Genomic DNA, 17,544 nt, shown 5'->3' with positions numbered 1-17,544 from the left:
TACTTTCTTTGGATGTGTGTTGACGTGAAATTTTCAAGCACACGTACAGTAAATACGTGTTTAGTACACAACAATCGAATGTACAAAGTATATCACACCAGTACATATTATTTATATTGACTGGAAAAATAAAACAAGGATTATTCCGAATGCTTTTAGAAGAAACTTTATAGGCTTTAAATCTTTTTGGATGGTAATAGAACCCTTCTTCGATATTCTGCTAGAGCCCACAATGGGTATATGTTTCTGTACGCTGCATAATGTAACATGCAATTCTTCATAAAAACTCCTGTGATTTCCTGCCAATACATGAACAATGTGATGGTTAGTTATACGAAACATGTAACTTGGGTTTGGGAGCACATTGAATTTGTGAAATTGCAAGTTCTTATTTAATTAATTTAATATGAAAAATTATAAATTAAGAAAGGTATGCGGGACGCTTAATTATAGTTTACCTGTTGGGGATAATCACCATTTTCCATCTGAGAGTTGATCAAAAGTTTTGCTGCTCTGTGGAGAGGAGTAGGATCTCTATCCGCCTGCCAATTTTTTTTTCCGAAAAAAGGTGATTATATTTTTTGATGAAAAGAAAATCAGTTAACAGCATTATAATTAATAACTCAAGGAAGAATACTGTAAAAGAAGATAAACCTGGCCTGAATAAATAAGTCCCATCATAGCCCAGGCAGTATGTACCAAGTTTGAGCGGTTTCCTTCAAGAGGGACATATTCCTGTTCAATGAAACTCAGAAAATAAGGAGACGTTTCTTATATATATGCTCTATTTTCCGTTCTTTCATTGGATCCAAAGTGTGTGTACGAGTCTAAAAATATTATGGCATGTTTGGCAACGAGCAGTTTTGAGAAAGAAAAAGAAACTTAATTTTTCATTATATTGTCGATTACTGCATTTGGAACATGCATTTACGGTCTAAATGTTCTGTAGATGGTAACAAGATTTTCTGCTGAATAGTAGGCACTAGGAACTACCTTTTTTGGGCAGGAAAGATAGCTTTCTCCAAAGCCACCATCATCCATCTGTGCTTTTAGTAGAAATTCGACACATTTTCTAACTGCTGGACAATTTTTGTAGCTCATTCCTGCTGCTTCTAGGCCTCCAAGAGCAAACCAGGAACCATATGTGAAGCACACCCCCCAATTCCCATACCTGTACACGTGCTTGTTCATGTGATAAAGACTGCCAAACAATGCTTAACGCATCAATATATCGCTAAATAATCAGAAGGAAAGTATACCATGAACCATCAGGCCTCTGGATGTCTTCAAGGTATCTAACAGCCTTTACAATGAAGTTTTCTATATCTTTCTTCCGGTGTTCAGGGTATAATTTCTTGAATAGTACAAGAGCTTGGATTGCTGATGAAGTGCATTCCACGTACCTGCAGGATAAAAACTCTTGTTGGGCTCTTGCTATGAATAAAACGCGTTCCTTAGAAGGAAAAGACAGGTGGATGAATCTTACTCATGTTCAATGACAATGTCAGCAAAAAACTCCGTAGGATTGAGCAACTGCGGCAAAATGAAAGCAGTTATTAACTTCGTTTTGTTTTCATAGACATGATACAGTTGGAACATCTGAATACTGAATATTTTGTTAAAATTCATGAACTTTTGACAGAAGAAACTACCTCCAACCATTCTGAGGCTCCAGCAGGCTCCCATGCAGCTAAACCACCATTTTTGCTCTGCATTCATCGTAACATGTTGAGATCTCTGGTTGTTACTCAGTGTGGTTGTCACAATTAAGGGTTCAGAAAAACGGCATGTTAAAGAAACATTTTTTTATCTACGTAAAGACTAAATGCATCTCTCTCCCTCCCTCTCTTTAATAACTTTACTTTTTAGATGAGATAACTCGATATGGTATTGGATTCCATCGGTTCAAGTCTTCCCGTCACCTATTTATGAAAATTGTTCATGTGATTGGCCGTTGATAGAAAAATATGAATCTGGCCTGCATGTAAGGAGGCGTCTTGAATTTAAATGTATTTTCCTATCTAACAACTTAAGTTTTTGAATGTTGTGATTCCATAGTCCATCTTATGGTACTTCTACCTTATGAATTTATGATCCATTTCAACTTATTCATTATGGGGTCTTGATTTACTGAGCAATTGAAAGGGCAGGTACATTATACTTGGATGAATTATACTAAGCTTTACAAAAGCTAAGTAGTATATATTGGTTGCAGGGTTGACTGGAACTACGGGAAAAGATCAAATCATACCTGCAAGGAAATCAATAAGTTGACAGAATTGAATAACCCTTCAGGTTCCATTTGCTCACCAACTATCTCAGGAGGCATCATTGAGAAGAGAAGGCAACACTGATGAATTCAAATGGAAAAAGGTAAACCAGATATTATTAAGAATTCAGATTCAATTTTTATTTTTATTTTTTTTCTTGCAAAATTCTCAAATAAAATGAGCTTAGTCTCTAGATAAAGATGGAGACCTTTAACCCCTCTGCTGTGCAATCAGATACTTGCCATCCATGATCTTGATCTGAAAATGTCCACGATCCTTTAGAAATATGTCGGTACATGCTCTTGAAGTCTCCAGAAGGATCGTCTTTGACCTGCAAGTATACAGTGTAAGTATACAACTAAAAAATTATCTTCGGTACATAGTATTGGATAATAGAATAATAAACAAAGTTCGAGTTTCTTTTTCCTCTTTAATACCGTCTAGTTCTATCCAATCCTCCCAATAAAAGTACCCATAGATTCTATCTTAATGTAGTGTTTTAATTTGTTAAATTTTTTACCTGAGACTTTTTGATGAAATCATGCCCTTTTTTTAGAGTCTCCCCTATTTCATCAGTAAAATCACTTGCCAGCAGTGCTTGAATGGCAAAACCAGTATCCCATTCTTGACTGCCAAAACTCTGCATCACAGTGGTTAATAATATATGTCTTAATCAGCAAGTCAGAACCAAATATTTCAACTTTATCAAATTCGAAACATGGTACTTAAAGTATTTCAAACATTTTATTCTTGTATATGCACGCTAGTTTCAGATTCCTATATCCTAAGTGATGTTATCAAAACATTTAGGTGGTTAATAATTGATTCAGCAAAGACTTAACCGAAGAGGATGTACCTGCATCTTCATTCCATCTTCGGCTACCCACAAGTAGTCTGGGATTCTGGCAAGGTGCTTCTTGAAATAATCTCCATTGGGATCCTCAGCCCAGCAAGCCAGCATACATAACACCTTCTCCACACATCCTATGGTGATATATCTGCTATTTTCATCTTCATAGTGAATATGCTTCATTGTTACTTGAAGAGCTTTTTCTCTCAACTTATTGAAAGGCCAACGAGTCAAGAGAGGCTCTGAAAGTACATAACAACTATCCCAAATCAAGTCTTGTATCCATGGGTGGGGATAATACATGTCCTCCTGCATTAACATTGTATAGTTCAGATCGGGTATATAACAACCTGGAAAGGAGTTGAATAGGTTGTTCGTGTTCAAAATTAGGTTTTTTGTGTTCAAGTTTTAAGAATTCATAACAGAAGGCACACATTTGACAGTAGCTGACATAGTTTTTTGTTAGTGACCTAGATTCTGTTACCTAGTTTCTAGATCTTCTACATTAGTGTTCCTGCAGGCTGCAGTGACAGTGATGATTTCATGCTGAATAAAACATACTATGACGACTTACTTTTGCACACGAGTGTCGTATTTTCCTCCAGTTGATTTCATTGTAGGGTTGATCATACAACTCTTCTCTCAACTGTAGAATAAGCGACGTGATTGGACCAACAAATCTTTTTCCATATAAATATGACATTGGCATGTAAACCATTCTGCAGTAGCACCACATCTTGGCTGCATTTTTTGTTAAAAATCATCATTAGCTGAGATTCTTATCCAAATTAAGTGGATTTCTGTAATTAGAACAGGGCAAACCTGGATGCATAGGGAGAAATGACGGGAGAATCCAAAATTCCGGGGGCATTGGGTTGCTTCCAGACCACTCAAACACTCCAAGTATCTGAAAGAGAAAAATTAGTATTAAAGTTGCATAATCCACAAAGTCCTTAATACTATCGAGTGCATCTAATCCTCCTTACTGAAAGCCACGTCTTTCCCCATGAAGGTATTGCTGTGACAGTGCCATGGTCGAGTATCCATTTTCTTGCTCTAACACAGGCATTGTTTTGCCCACCATCAGGTCCCTCTCCCAGTATACGCATACATATGTAACTGAGTGTTGTACAGAACATTGTGCTATGTCCCTCTATGTGAAAACCCCAGCCACCATCTTCATTCTGTTATGTGGAAAAGGCCATTAATCCATCATTAAAAAGCTAAAGATACATAATTGAATTCATCTGAATTGAAGTTATATCGAGAAATTAGATGTAGCACCTGGTGACAGTATAGGTATCGTAGAATTTCTTTACGATGTTCTGCCGGAAAAACGGTGTTGAGATGGCCAGTAATGTACACACACATGACCTGCATATTCCATGCTAAGATTTTGCATCATCGAAATTGCATCGATCCACTTCAATACTAAAGTGTTCCTGCTTAATGTTTGATAACTCATCTCATTGCCTAAAGGTGCGAAACTCATTGGTTGTAAATAGATATTTAAAACCAAGAGGAATTTAAAGGGTGATGTGGAGAGATATAAGGCTGGTCTTGTTGCAAATTGCTATACTCAAAAGAAAGGTATTGACTTTAAAGAGACTTTCTCTTCGATTTCTATAAAAGACTCCTTTAGGATTATTATGGCATTTGTGACACATTTTGATCTTAAGCTATTTTAGAAATTCATCTATGGGTTTAAGCAGGTTTCCCGTCAATGGCATTGTAACTTTCATCAAATAATTATCTCGTTTGATCTTGAGATAAAGACAATCGATGATGGTGTATACCGCAAGTTTAGTGGGAGTAAATATAATTTTTGGTATCGGATGTCAATGACATACTATTTGCCTATAATGATCTAGGATTATTGGATGAAATTAAGATATTTCTGTCATGGAATTTTGAGATGAAAGATCTTAGTGATGCCTCTTTTGTGTCAGAGATATAAATACGCTGGGATCGTTCTCGAGGTATATTTGGATTATCGCAAAAGAGCTATATCGATAAAGTTCTTAAATGATTTGGGATGCAGGTATGTAAACCGGGTGATACCCCTATTACTACAGGAGACAAGTTTAGCCTCAATTAATGCCCCAAAGATAAAATTAAAGAAAGGAAAATACAGAAAATTCCTTGTGCTGAATAGTTGGGAGTTTAATGTATACTAATGTTTGCATATATCTGGATATGACATTCATTGGTTGAATACTAGACAGATATTTAAATAACTCTGGGATAGATATTTGGAAAGCTACCAATTAGGATATTCGGTATTTATAGAGAACTAAGGATCACATTCAGAAAAATCAAATCAATTGGAGATCATTGAATATTCTAATTTTGATCATAGAATATGAATGCAAAATTTTGTCATTAAGCTGCATATTTTGGATGAATTTGGAAGCCCACTTTAGTTATTCCGTGACAATAGCAGGCTTGTATTCCAACAGGAGCTTTATGATGTCAAAGTTTATAAACATTAAGTTCTTAGTTGTCGAAAAAATAATTTGGAGTGTTCAGGTTCTATGGAATAATTATGACAAACTCTATAACTGCGAATCCGCTCACTAAGGGGCTATCACTCAAAGTCTTTCATGAGCATATTGCTCATATGGGTATTGCATTTTTTATTATATGGCAATTTAGTGAGAGTTTGTAATTTTGGATGTTGTCTTCTTGACATATGATTTTCGTTGTGCACATTCAAGTTTATTTCAGTAATAAAGTATTCAGTTCAATTTTCACTCTGATTAAAATTTATGGTTGATTTCATTAAAGAATGAGGTAGGATCAGTTGGAAATAGATATGTTCAGATCGCATTGCATGTAATTTCCATGCTAAGGATCCACATTTGATTTATGTCATTTGACTGTGTTGATATATGTGATCGTTGAAGGTTTAGCTATGATAATTGTAATGAATACTGCTTTGATACTATATGAGCCTAGTTAATTGACAAGATTGTTTGGAGATGCTTTTTAATTATGATAGTAAAAGTATTGAGCTCATAAGGTTATATACATTTTTAAGGTAACATATGTGTTCTAAGTGGGAGATTGTTGAGAAATTATTAATTTGTCATGTGGGGCTGACATATATAATTTATTGTGTATAAAGGCTATTTTAAAGTTAAATCCAAAATTAAAGTGATCTAATAGAGAATTAAGTAATTGGGCTTATGGCACTTAAAATAAAGTGTGGGCCGTTAAAGAAGGGATTTCGAGTTGATTTTCAAGATTGAAAGCAAGAAACCATTAAAAAAGGGGATTTCAAGTTGATTTTCAAGATTCAAGATTCAGAATCTTGATCCAGTAATAAAGAATCATTCTCAAACAATTAATATATGTTTCGCATTAATAGTTTTCTTGGTAGATTGACATGGAGGAGCTTATTTGGTACAGCTTAAAAGTCAATTAAAATCAATTTCTTTTTACTGTTATTTTATTTTTCAGCCGTCATTTTTTAATTCTTCTCTCACAGGTAGAACACACTTTATCTCTAACGGTCAAAAAATCAATTATCAAAATCTCTATCAAACAAGCACTAAGATTTAAAGTTTCATAAAATTTCAACAAAAAATATTTCTTGTATAAATGTATCGTTGAAAATAAGTATGAGATTTAAAAAGTTTTACTATAAAGGGAAACAAATAGGGGCTGAGTATGTATTAGGTCGTTTATATTTCTACCATATGAAGGATTTTAGGTGGTCGGTTTGTACTCTTGTTCTCCGTTACAGTGAAAAACCGTAGCAGCCGGGGGATGTCATCATACGTTGCCTTTGCTTGTTTTTTTCTGATTTCATTCTATGTTTATTGCTCGAGATAACGACTTGATTGCTTATTGGGCGAGTATTAAAGAATATAATAGGACTCACCAAAGGTGGAAGAAAAAAGAGTGGACCCGCATTTTCGGCCGGCCAATGGCCATCACTAGCTTGCAAGGCTGAGAAAAAGTGGACCGCCCTCCGCAACGTGGTGGTGGCCATATCGTAGGTAATTTCTTCGCCATCAGCCACCTTCACTTGAGGTATTGTCTGTTCGAAATTCTTTTCTCGCAAAAACTGCATATAAATTTTATAATAACGATAATGAAAGTTAATATTCTTCTAATTATTTCAAAGAAAAGACAATAATATTATTGTTTTATTGAATAGTATTATAGAATAAAAAAAAAAAATCATGTTTGGAAACTTCAATTCTTGATCCATGTTCACATAACACTGTTATCATGAAACTGTGCAAAACTAAACCACACGTGTCAGTGTTATGTACACGCAAATAGACAAGTAGGAAACATCAATCTCTCTTGGAATTAGTCAATTATTACATGATTGAGAGACAAGAAGCTGAGGGGAAAGTTTTTAGACCTGAATCCGCCATAGAAGATCACTGCAGGGCTTCACCCGGTGGCGATTGTTCCAAAACTCCCGGCGAGCATTTTCGACCTCCTCACGGTGCTCTGGAGTCCCATAATCAGGGTCAAATTCCCACGTTTGACGTCCCACGTAATTGTTTGTGCTATACAAATAAGGACTGTCAACCCCTTCTGCAATCTTCAATTTCCACATCGTTTTCTGAGTTCCCCTGAAGTTTTAAGTTTTTTTTTAATATTTTTATATATCTTTTCTTGATGGCCTACAGTTTTTAAGCACAATATCAGTAGGTGCATACTGCATGAGCAGACTCCACCGCAACAGACTAAGTTTTAATCTCAATAAATTTAAGGTCGACTACATGAAAATGAAAGACATGCAAGTGCTTTACTCAATGCATCAATGCATGGAGAGGGAAGAAGAAAATAGAGATACCTGTTAATTTCAAGTTCGCTCGATATATTCTTGAACCGAAGAGTTTTGGCGAAAACCAATTTGTATCAAGAAAACGGTGGTAGAACACCAATTTGGAAGGTATAAAAGCATATGGCAAAATGAAGAAGGATTATGCTGAAGGACTTGTTAGAGAATTAATCGCATAAGTTCATATGTATATATATATTGCGCGGCACTAACAAGATTTTTAGGTGGTAATTAAGAAGGTAGAAAAGTACATGGCATATTGCGTCACAACTTAGGCTGAAAATTCAAATCTGTTTTAGGCAACTAACAATAAATGAAAATAATGTTTTGTTTTTGCCCCGCACATCTCCAAGTGGTAAAAGAGGAGGGTGGAGAAATTCAGCTTTGTTTGAGACTGTCACGTCAAGAGTTCGAATCCTGAAATATGGATTTGGCTTTTGGGTAAGTACAAGTGTACAAGCAGCCTTCCACCCTATACCCTTGAAGGCATAATCTGCGATTTACCCCCCTCACGATATTTCAGGACAGGGACAGTGGGGGACCTTTAAGGTTGGGGTTCAACCTTTAAATAATGTTTTGTTTTTAAGTAATTTCTTGAACCTGTCATCTAAAAAATTAATTATGAATTTATTATTATTTTTTATACTTAGGGGCAGTACTAGGATTTATTGAGCGTGAGCATGACTTAGCTCATATATTATTTTTTTCTGGAAAACGAACTTAGTCAAATATCATTTTAATCATACATCCGCAAATACTCTCCTCTTGTTCTTCACTCATTTTTTGAAAAGAAAAATTCAAGTAAAAGAAATGAGACGCAAACAAAGATTAGTCATTGAAGTTTACAAATGTTTCAAAATTAATCATGCCAAATTTAACATCATAAGTATCGTGGTGACTGTTAAACCCGATGCACTTATAACCGTTTTCTTGGGGAGATACCAACTTTCTTTCTTTTTTTGTTTTTTTAAGCCAAGAAGCACAACTTTATGGATGTTAAAGAAACGATTAGATAGGAGAAGACTAATTTTGGTACCTTCGAAGTCAATATTTAGATTATAGAATTATTGAAAATTAAAAAAGTAGAGGAGCTCACTTTTCTTAGTGTGAACCTAAAGAAATTATTCCATAGCAAATCAAGAGTGCGACGGGACGCATTTCGTCAATTCCTAGTCTTCCATTTGAACTCTAACTTTGAATTAATGCTAAATGGTATCTATATTTAAACAAATATTTTAATTTTATTTTTTTATAATATTTGACTAACGAGCCTTAGAAAAATGATCGAGATTAAGAAGCATTACATTAGGAATTTTGTTCAAAATTTTGTCTGATTAGTTGATGCAGTCAGAAAATGTAATGGATGAGAAACCCAATTCAAAATCTCATTGAATCAAATAAAAATGAATTGATCAATTGAAAACTCCACCAATTTTATTAAGTTATCAAAAAAAAAAAAAAAAAAAAAAAAAAAAAAAAAAAAAAAAATTCTAATTTAAAAAACAAAAAGAAAGAAAGAAAGAAAATTCTAATTTAAATTTCAAGATAAAGATAAAATTTAGAAAAATTAATCTAAACAAATCTCTTAAACACTTGTAAAATATATTATCTTGACAATTATTTTTTTGTCATAATAAGAAAGTGGTGGTTATATTCACACATCACACCATAGCTTTTATTTATGGTTAATTCTACATGTACATTATGGATATCATAATGTACATGTGGAATTTCATGATTGGGAGGTTAAAAAAAAAATTATTTTTCAACTCTCCAGTGATGATATGTCACTTGTACATTATAGACACCCTTATGAATACCATAATGTATATTTAGCATAACCCTTTATTTATTATGCCATATTCGAATTGTATCCCCAACTTTTATTCATTGTATTCTTATAGCCAACAATTCAATAAATTAGGATGAAACATTCTGTTAAATATTCTTTTGGCGTACTTTGATAATGGACATATATTTTGTTCGAAATTGTATTTGTTTTTTCTTATCTAAAATTATAAGGAACAAATAAGTCGTTTTATATCTATCTTAAGGGTATTTTTGGACAAAAATCGTAGCAATAGTGACAAGATGTGCTAATTATTGAAAGGTTTAGGACGAAAATGTGATGAAAAAGTTAAGAATAAGCACAATAATGAGTAAAATTGAGAACTTAACGCAATTAAAATATGATACAGCAAACAAAAAGTATGATATCTTCAATATAATTACCATAAGAAAAATGATGACCGCTAAATGATAGAATTTGGCTCAAAACTAGTAAGCTTAAGGGCTTAGACCGTGTTCTTTTCTATATAGAAATATATGAAATTGTTCTCTTGTACACAATGGACATGATAAGTCTGCTTAGTTGCTGATATGATAGGAGAACCTTATTTATGATTCTTTCGAAATGTGAGAACTGTAAGTATAATTCTTTCTAAGCGGCAAGATAAGACTTTTTACCATGAGCAAAAAAACGTTTCTGTGGAAACATAACTCATGTTTGGGTTAGATAAAAATAAGACTTTTAGTAAATTTTAACAAAAGCTGATGAAATGTATTGTTCAAAAAAAATTTAAAGAAAAAATAATTTTAAAATATAAGGACCAAACATGAAATTAATATTTTTCATCCAATTTCGACCCAATTGACTAGGTCAAAGCATCCAATAGTGTCATTAGTTTATTCCTAAATCAAATTTTTCACACAAAAAAGGAACCTGACATGAATTTTGTGCGCATCTTTCATGCTTTTAATTATTGTAATCTAAACTTTTACTTTTTGACTAGAATCAGTTAGAATAATTTAAAAGTCTGTCTGATTTTGCTTAAAAGGTTGATAAATTTTTGATTAATTTTAACCATAAATTTTAACATTATTGCATGTTTGGTTATGATTTTTCACCCTCCAAAAAATCAATTTTTTGACCGTTATTTTCCTACAACAGTCATTTTTTACTTCTTCTCTCACGGGTGGAACTCACTTTTCTCTCTAACGGTCAAAAAATCAATTCTTATAATCACTATCGAACAAGCCCTAAGATTTAAAGTTTCATAAAATTTCAACCAAAAATATTTTATTGTGTAAATATGTTTTTGAAAATAAATATGAGAATTAAAGAGTTTTATTTTAAAAGGAAACAAAACATGTGCTCAAATTCAGTTGGAATTGTACAAATTTGGCATGGTAAAGTACTCGTAGTCCTTCTATCTATCACCACACCTAAGAATTCACGTTATGCGAAATGGTACTAGATTATAGAAAAGTGTCAACTTCAATTCCGGGGGCAAAAATGTGTGAAGACGTGATTATATAAAGAATCAATTAAGTCAGTTGTACATTACTAGATGATAGCAATTTTGATAGTCTGCATATGTGTAAAAATCCCGGCTATTGTTTACAAATGTATTGTTAAAATCAATGTATCAAAGAAACTGTCAAACTTAATGTATGTATAGCACGACTGATAAATATTAGGGGTGAACAAAAAAAAATCTTCAAATTGGACAATATTGGTATGTGTTCACGTGCAACCATCAAGGTTTTCGATTTTGAGTAGTATGCAACAGTTTGGAGTTTAGATTTTTCTATTTAAAAAATCATTTGGAATCAAAACGTACAGTTCACCCAATAAGAAATACAATAGTTCCCATAATTAATTGAAGCCATAGATCCCTATCCATTTATTCATTCGACCCAACTTTTTTTTTGTTCCGTTCCAAGAATTCGAACAAGGTATAGTTACTTGTTCTACCCAAGAGACTTGATTTATTAGTTCATCATGGATCAACAAATTTATTGCTAATGGGCTTGGGTTGACCATTTAAAGATAAATAATGATTTATAATAATATTTTCCTTATCTATATATTAGAAGGATTCAATTTTAAACATTGTATTGAGATTTCATATAATATTTTATTTTTACATGTTTGCAAGGTAATATTTTTGGGTTAAGCTGTTTGTCCATCCCTAAGGGTTGTACGATGTTACAACCCCCTCACATTGTGTCTTGCTTATAGCACAGCCCAATATTTTTATGTAGCTAAATTGTGATTTAAAATCAAACCGAATCAAAAGAAAAGAAAAAAAAATTTGATTTCAAATCATTTCAGATTATTTGATATGAAAATAGATTAGAGCCTGTTTGGGAGTGATTTTGAGAATTGATTTTTTGACTGTTAGGAGAAAAGTGGGGTCGACGTGTGAGAGAAGAAATCAAATATGATGACTGGAATAGTGAAATAACGGTCAAAAAATCAATTTTTTAGGAGAAAAAATCATTTCCAAACGGCCCTAAGAAAGATCCAAATAAAATCGATTCCACTTCTAATCAATGGGTAAAATGATTTGGCCCGACTTAAAGCCAGGGTCAAATCGGCGCCCCTATTGGAGGGGCAGAAAATAAATAATATATAACACATTCATTTATTTCTGGCCCTCGGCAGTCGCCACCGCCAAGTTTGGCCCGATTTAACAGCTCAGTCCCTAATAAATATATATGTTGATTTAACAGCCCAGAAATAAATGAATGTGTTGTATTATTGATGATAGATCATTGTCAAGCATCAATTTGATTTGGTGGAAAATCAAATCTGTGGACGAAATTAGTTGTGAAGAAGCAACCTTTTAATAAATGCAGGAAGATTATAATTTCTCTGCATTTATGAAGAAAGGTCTTCTTCAATTTTCCCTCAATTTCTTTCCGTTACTAGATGTTCATCACCAACTTTGGTGGAAATTAATTTATGGTTTGCAGTGATCAATTAATGAAAGTAATGTAAGTGCAAACTTTTGCGGTTGCTATTTTTCTTATTATTATTTTTTTAAAGGACGCAAAATACTCACAACTTTTAAGCATGCAAAGGTCCTATTTCGTATTATTCGTCAAAAATCGTAAGACGAGTAATAAAGTGGACCTAAAGAGTTAATCAGGCTGCGTCCCTGCCGTGGCCAGGACGCGTCCCGGACATGGCCTGCACACGATGCCCAGAATTGCCTGAAAATCAGGCTGCGTCCCTGCAGTGGCGAATTATTTTCTTGGATGACTGTTTTACCTAATTATTAATTTTAACAAACATAGCTTCTACCTCAAAAATACAAAATTCAATTGAGTGATTTTAATTGTGTTATTATTAAGAAAATGTTACCAATCTTGAATTTTTTTTATAATTAGTACGATGAGGAAAAGTGCTCGGACTCGAGATTTTACCGAAGTTATCTTCTTTAATTTTTGCTTCTCAAAATTAATTCCAAAGTCTGTATTCACTCAAATTCACTAAAATGCAAATATTTTCATGCAACTCTTCATGAAGGGTTACAACTATTCATATGTGGATTCTAGGTTTGAATCTGAAACAATTCAAAGAGATAAAACAGCCACCAAAAATAATAATAATAATAATAAATAAATAAATAAATAAATAATAATCCTGGAGCATTAGTCAGCAAATCTTACCCCTCCGTGCAATTCTCTGCCTGTTTCCTACAAATCTCCATTTCCAAAACGATCCTATAGACGACGGATCGATCAAACTTAAAAGCAAAATAGTTTGAAATGTAAGCAATTAACTCTAATACCGAGATTTTAAGAATTCATGATTTTCACATAGAAATTTAATTTAATTGATCAAAAAACATACATTGATCAATGTAATAATTTGAATAATTTAAACCTGCAAAATAAGAGAAACAAGAAAACCAAGAAACTATTTTCTTTCATTTCTTCTCTATAATTGAATGTCTAATTTGATGGGTTCCATTTACGTATATAGGCAGAGAGAAATAGTTTCTCATAGGCCATAAAAACTACCAACTTCCATCAAAATAGACAATTATAAAACTGTCACTTCTCAATGGACCAATAGAGTTTTAGCAACAATAAACTACTTTAATTAATTTATTAATAATTTTACTTGGGCCACATGAATTGGTCTTATATTCTTCCACTTAGCCCATGTAATATTACATCGTTATGAGGTCTATAACATAATGCGCATATGAAAAGCTAAAATGCTTCATACATTGGTCACTTAATATATTATCCTTAAGTAAAAACTAATAAGAGTCATGGTGATTGTACATCTTCATTTCAACATAGTTCCTTACATGCACTACAATTTTAGTTCCCAGCTCACATGGCACGTAATAAGAAGTTCGATAATTACATTACAATAGTGTCTTCGAAAAGATTATCCCTGTCGGCATTCACATAATACATTCATGTACATGTACCAACAATTATAACAAGAATAATTTTTTTTTTTTTGTCAAAAACAAACATAAATGAGCTCAAAGTCTCATTTTCAATAATGCTCATTCTCTCGATATGTTCATTAAATGTCTTCAATGGCAATCCTTTCGTTAGTGGATCTGCAATCATTAAATTGTTGCTAATATGTTTAATCGATGCCTTTTGTTTTTGAACTTCTTCTTTAACGACAAAGTACTTCCATTCTATGTGTCTAGTACCTTTAGAGTACTCGTCTTTCTTCGAAAAGAAGATCGCTGCAGAATTGTCACAATAAAGTTTCGGCGGCTTGGTAATACTGTTGACAATCCCATGCTCTAAGATAAAGTTCCGCAACCAATTTTCTTGAATTGTGGCCACAAAGCATACCACAAACTCAGCTTTCATAGTGAATGTACCTCTTCGCACTTTTCCATGATATAACTCTTTCAGCCAAAAGAAATAGATAGTCAAATATAGACTTTCTAGTATCCACATATCCAGCAAAGTCTGAATCTGAATGTCCAATGACCTCCAAGTTTCTCCTATAAGTGAGCACGTAGTCTTTCGTTCTTTGCAAGTATCTTAATACTTTCTTTGCAGCTTTCCAATAATCAAGTCCTGGGTTCTTTTGATGCCTACCCAACATTTCAACAGTAAAACTGATGTCTGGTCTAGCAAAAACCTGAGCATACATTAAGTTCTGAACAAGAGATGCATAAGGAATATCTTTCATTTATTTGTGTTCCAATTCGTTCTTAGGACATTACATAAGGTTAAATTTGTCTCCTTTCTAAATTAGAATGATACTCGCTGAACAATTTTTCATCTTAAATCTCTCTAAAATTTTATTAATATAAGTTTTCTGAGACAACCCTAACAATCCTTGTGACCTATCCTGAAATATTTCAGTTCCAATCACATAGGTTGCCTCTCTCATATGTTTCATTTCAAAATTTTTAGAGAGAAATTTCTTCATCTCATGTAATAGACTAAAGTCATTAGTAACTAACAAGATGTCATCAACATAGAGAATAAAAAATATAAACTTTCTACCATTGACCTTTAGATATATACATTGATCAACAATGTTTTCCTTAAATTCAAAGGAAGTAATGGTATTGTTAAACTTAAAATGTCGCTGATGGGAAGTCTGTTTAAATCCGTATATTGATTTCTTCAACTTACACACCATTTTTTCATCTTTTTTTCAACTGAAAAACCTTCAAACTTGATCCATATAAACTTCTTTGTTCAAATTTTCATTTAGAAATGTGATTTTCACATCCATTTGATATAGCTCTAAGTCATAGCCATTATAAGTATTTTTTTAAGACTGGCGAAATGTCTTCTTATAATCAATGCCATCTTTTTAAGTAAAATCTTTGGCAACAAGTCTAGCTTTATATCATTTGACATTACCATTAGAGTCGCCCTAGGTATTAAAGACCCATTTACACCCAACTCTTTTACATGATTCAAATAATTTTCGATGAGATTTTAGACTTCATTGTGCTCCATAGATTTCAACTTGTTTTTCATAGCATCTAACCATTCATTAGAATTAGCACTCCCAATGGCTTGTGAAAATGAAACTGAATCATCATCAACAATTCCCATGTCAAATTCATACTCTTGTAGGTAAACCACATAATCATCATAAATAGTAGGTCTACGTTGTCTTTGTGACCTTCTTAATGCTATTTTTTGTGATTCATTTAGTGTAGGTTTATTAGTAGCAGCTTCATTTTGAGATGTTTGATCATTTATTTGTTGTTCTGGTACATTGTCATATTGTTCAACAATTTGAGGAACAATAGTAGAGGAAGTTGAGGGTAGAGAAACTTGAACTCTAACCTTTTGTATTTCCACATTTCGTGGTTCCAAACACCCACTAACTTCGCAGTCTTAATGAACCTAGCATTTCCAGATTTAACAATTCTAATATTATGGTTAGAACAATAAAACATATACCCCTTCGATTTTTCTAGATGACCAATGAAAAATTCATTTATTGTTTTTCAGTTCAATTTCTTTTTATATGGATTATAAATTCTTGCTTCTGCCAAGCAACCCCAAACACGCAAGTTCTTTAAATCGGGTTTTCTTATTGTCCACATTTCAAAAGGGATTTTTGGAACTGCCTTACTAGAAATTCTGTTTTGCAAATATATAGTAGTCTTTAATGCTTACATCCACAAGGAAATGAGTAAAGATGAATTGCTTAACAAACACCTAACCATTTCTATTAGAGTACAATTATGCATTTCAGCCACACCATTTTGTTGTGATGTGCTTGGCATAGTGTATCAAGAACATATGCCATGTATTTTAAGAAATTTAGCAAATGGACCAGTCTGTTGTCCAGTTTCATCACACCTTCCATAATATTCACCACTTTTATCAGATCTAATAATTTTCACATTTTGTCTAATTATCGTTCAAATTCATTGACAAAAATATCTAAAATATTTACAGTTTGAGACTTTTCATGCAGCAGATAGACATAATCATAATGTGAAAAATTATTAATAAAGGTGATAAAATACCTTTCTCCACTAAAGGATGGAACATCGAAAGGCCCACATATATCAGTGTATATTATCTTAAGAAGCTATGTGCTTTTTATGGCTCGTTTCTTTGTGTGGTTGGTTAGTTTACCCTTAATACAATCCATACACGTTTCAAGATCACTAAAATCTAAGTCGGGAAGGATTTTATTCTTTACTAATCTTTCTATCATTTTCCTGGATATGTGACCCAAATGTTTATGCCGCATGTTAGCAGATCATTCATTCATTAAACCACGTTTAGCACCAAAATTATGCGCAAGGTCAAAAGAGTTTTGGCAAAGAGGTTATCGAGCAATAATTTATATAAAAAATCATAAAGAATAGGGAAACTGATAAGATGATTTTGCTTAAGCAAATTTAAACATCTATTTCCATCATAACAGAAATATTCAGCAGAATCAAATTTCAATAAGGAAATTAAATTGCGAGAAATGGAATGTACATAAAGATTTGAAATAAATCTAAATTATGTCCAATATCTAAAATCAAACGATAGGTTCCAATGGCTTCAACTGGAGCTATGACTCGATTTCCCATGAGAATAAACTTTTTATTTAGATTTATGGTCTGGATTGAAAGGAATCTCTGCATAATACATTCAGAATCAATCTACCAAGTATTATAAGGAATTTCTGCCAAATTAGATTCAAAACATATATAAGAAATAATCTTACATTTACTTTCGAACCATAAGTTACATTTCAAGCAATCCCTTTTATGGTGTCCAAGTTTGCCAAAGAAATGGCACGTATCTTTCTTATGTTCCTATTGTGGATTTGGGCAGAAGACTCATTTATCTTTAATGATCCTTGC

General features: G+C 32.9%; 1 protein-coding gene across 2 annotated transcripts; it reads right to left on the bottom strand.

Moving 5' to 3' along the window:
* Positions 1 to 19: 19 nt before the first annotated feature.
* On the bottom strand, positions 20 to 8,103 carry LOC111409925 (beta-Amyrin Synthase 1). 2 transcript variants are annotated; one of them, XM_023040043.1, is made up of 18 exons: positions 7,940 to 8,103; positions 7,499 to 7,766; positions 7,007 to 7,192; positions 4,405 to 4,494; positions 4,107 to 4,304; positions 3,943 to 4,027; positions 3,695 to 3,861; positions 3,127 to 3,429; positions 2,791 to 2,910; positions 2,479 to 2,601; positions 2,252 to 2,350; positions 1,653 to 1,709; positions 1,487 to 1,533; positions 1,260 to 1,403; positions 994 to 1,171; positions 655 to 735; positions 459 to 542; positions 20 to 299 (listed from the first exon to the last, which is right to left on the bottom strand). In XM_023040043.1, exons 2-18 carry the CDS (start codon positions 7,697 to 7,699, stop codon positions 177 to 179), a joined length of 2,286 nt encoding a protein of 761 aa, XP_022895811.1. In that variant the 5' UTR covers positions 7,700 to 7,766; positions 7,940 to 8,103; the 3' UTR covers positions 20 to 176. The 2 variants fall into 2 exon arrangements, with proteins under 2 accessions (XP_022895811.1, XP_022895812.1); XM_023040044.1 differs by having other exon boundaries at positions 7,499 to 7,715.
* Positions 8,104 to 17,544: the final 9,441 nt, after the last annotated feature.

Source organism: Olea europaea, chromosome 15 (assembly GCF_002742605.1).
Source record: "Olea europaea var. sylvestris chromosome 15, O_europaea_v1, whole genome shotgun sequence".
Lineage (NCBI taxonomy): Eukaryota > Viridiplantae > Streptophyta > Magnoliopsida > Lamiales > Oleaceae > Olea > Olea europaea.
The sequence above is the reverse complement of the archived record's forward strand: the minus strand, read 5'-3'. Positions and strand labels throughout refer to the sequence as shown.

Coding starts and splice junctions, on each gene's coding strand:
- LOC111409925 (XM_023040043.1), bottom strand. CDS start 7,699: ATGTGGAAATTGAAGATTGCAGAAGGGGTTGACAGTCCTTATTTGTAT. Junction 2,911..3,126: donor AAGATGGAATGAAGATGCAG/GTACATCCTCTT, acceptor ACTGTGATGCAG/AGTTTTGGCAGTCAAGAATG. Junction 1,404..1,486: donor GACATTGTCATTGAACATGA/GTAAGATTCATC, acceptor TTTATCCTGCAG/GTACGTGGAATGCACTTCAT.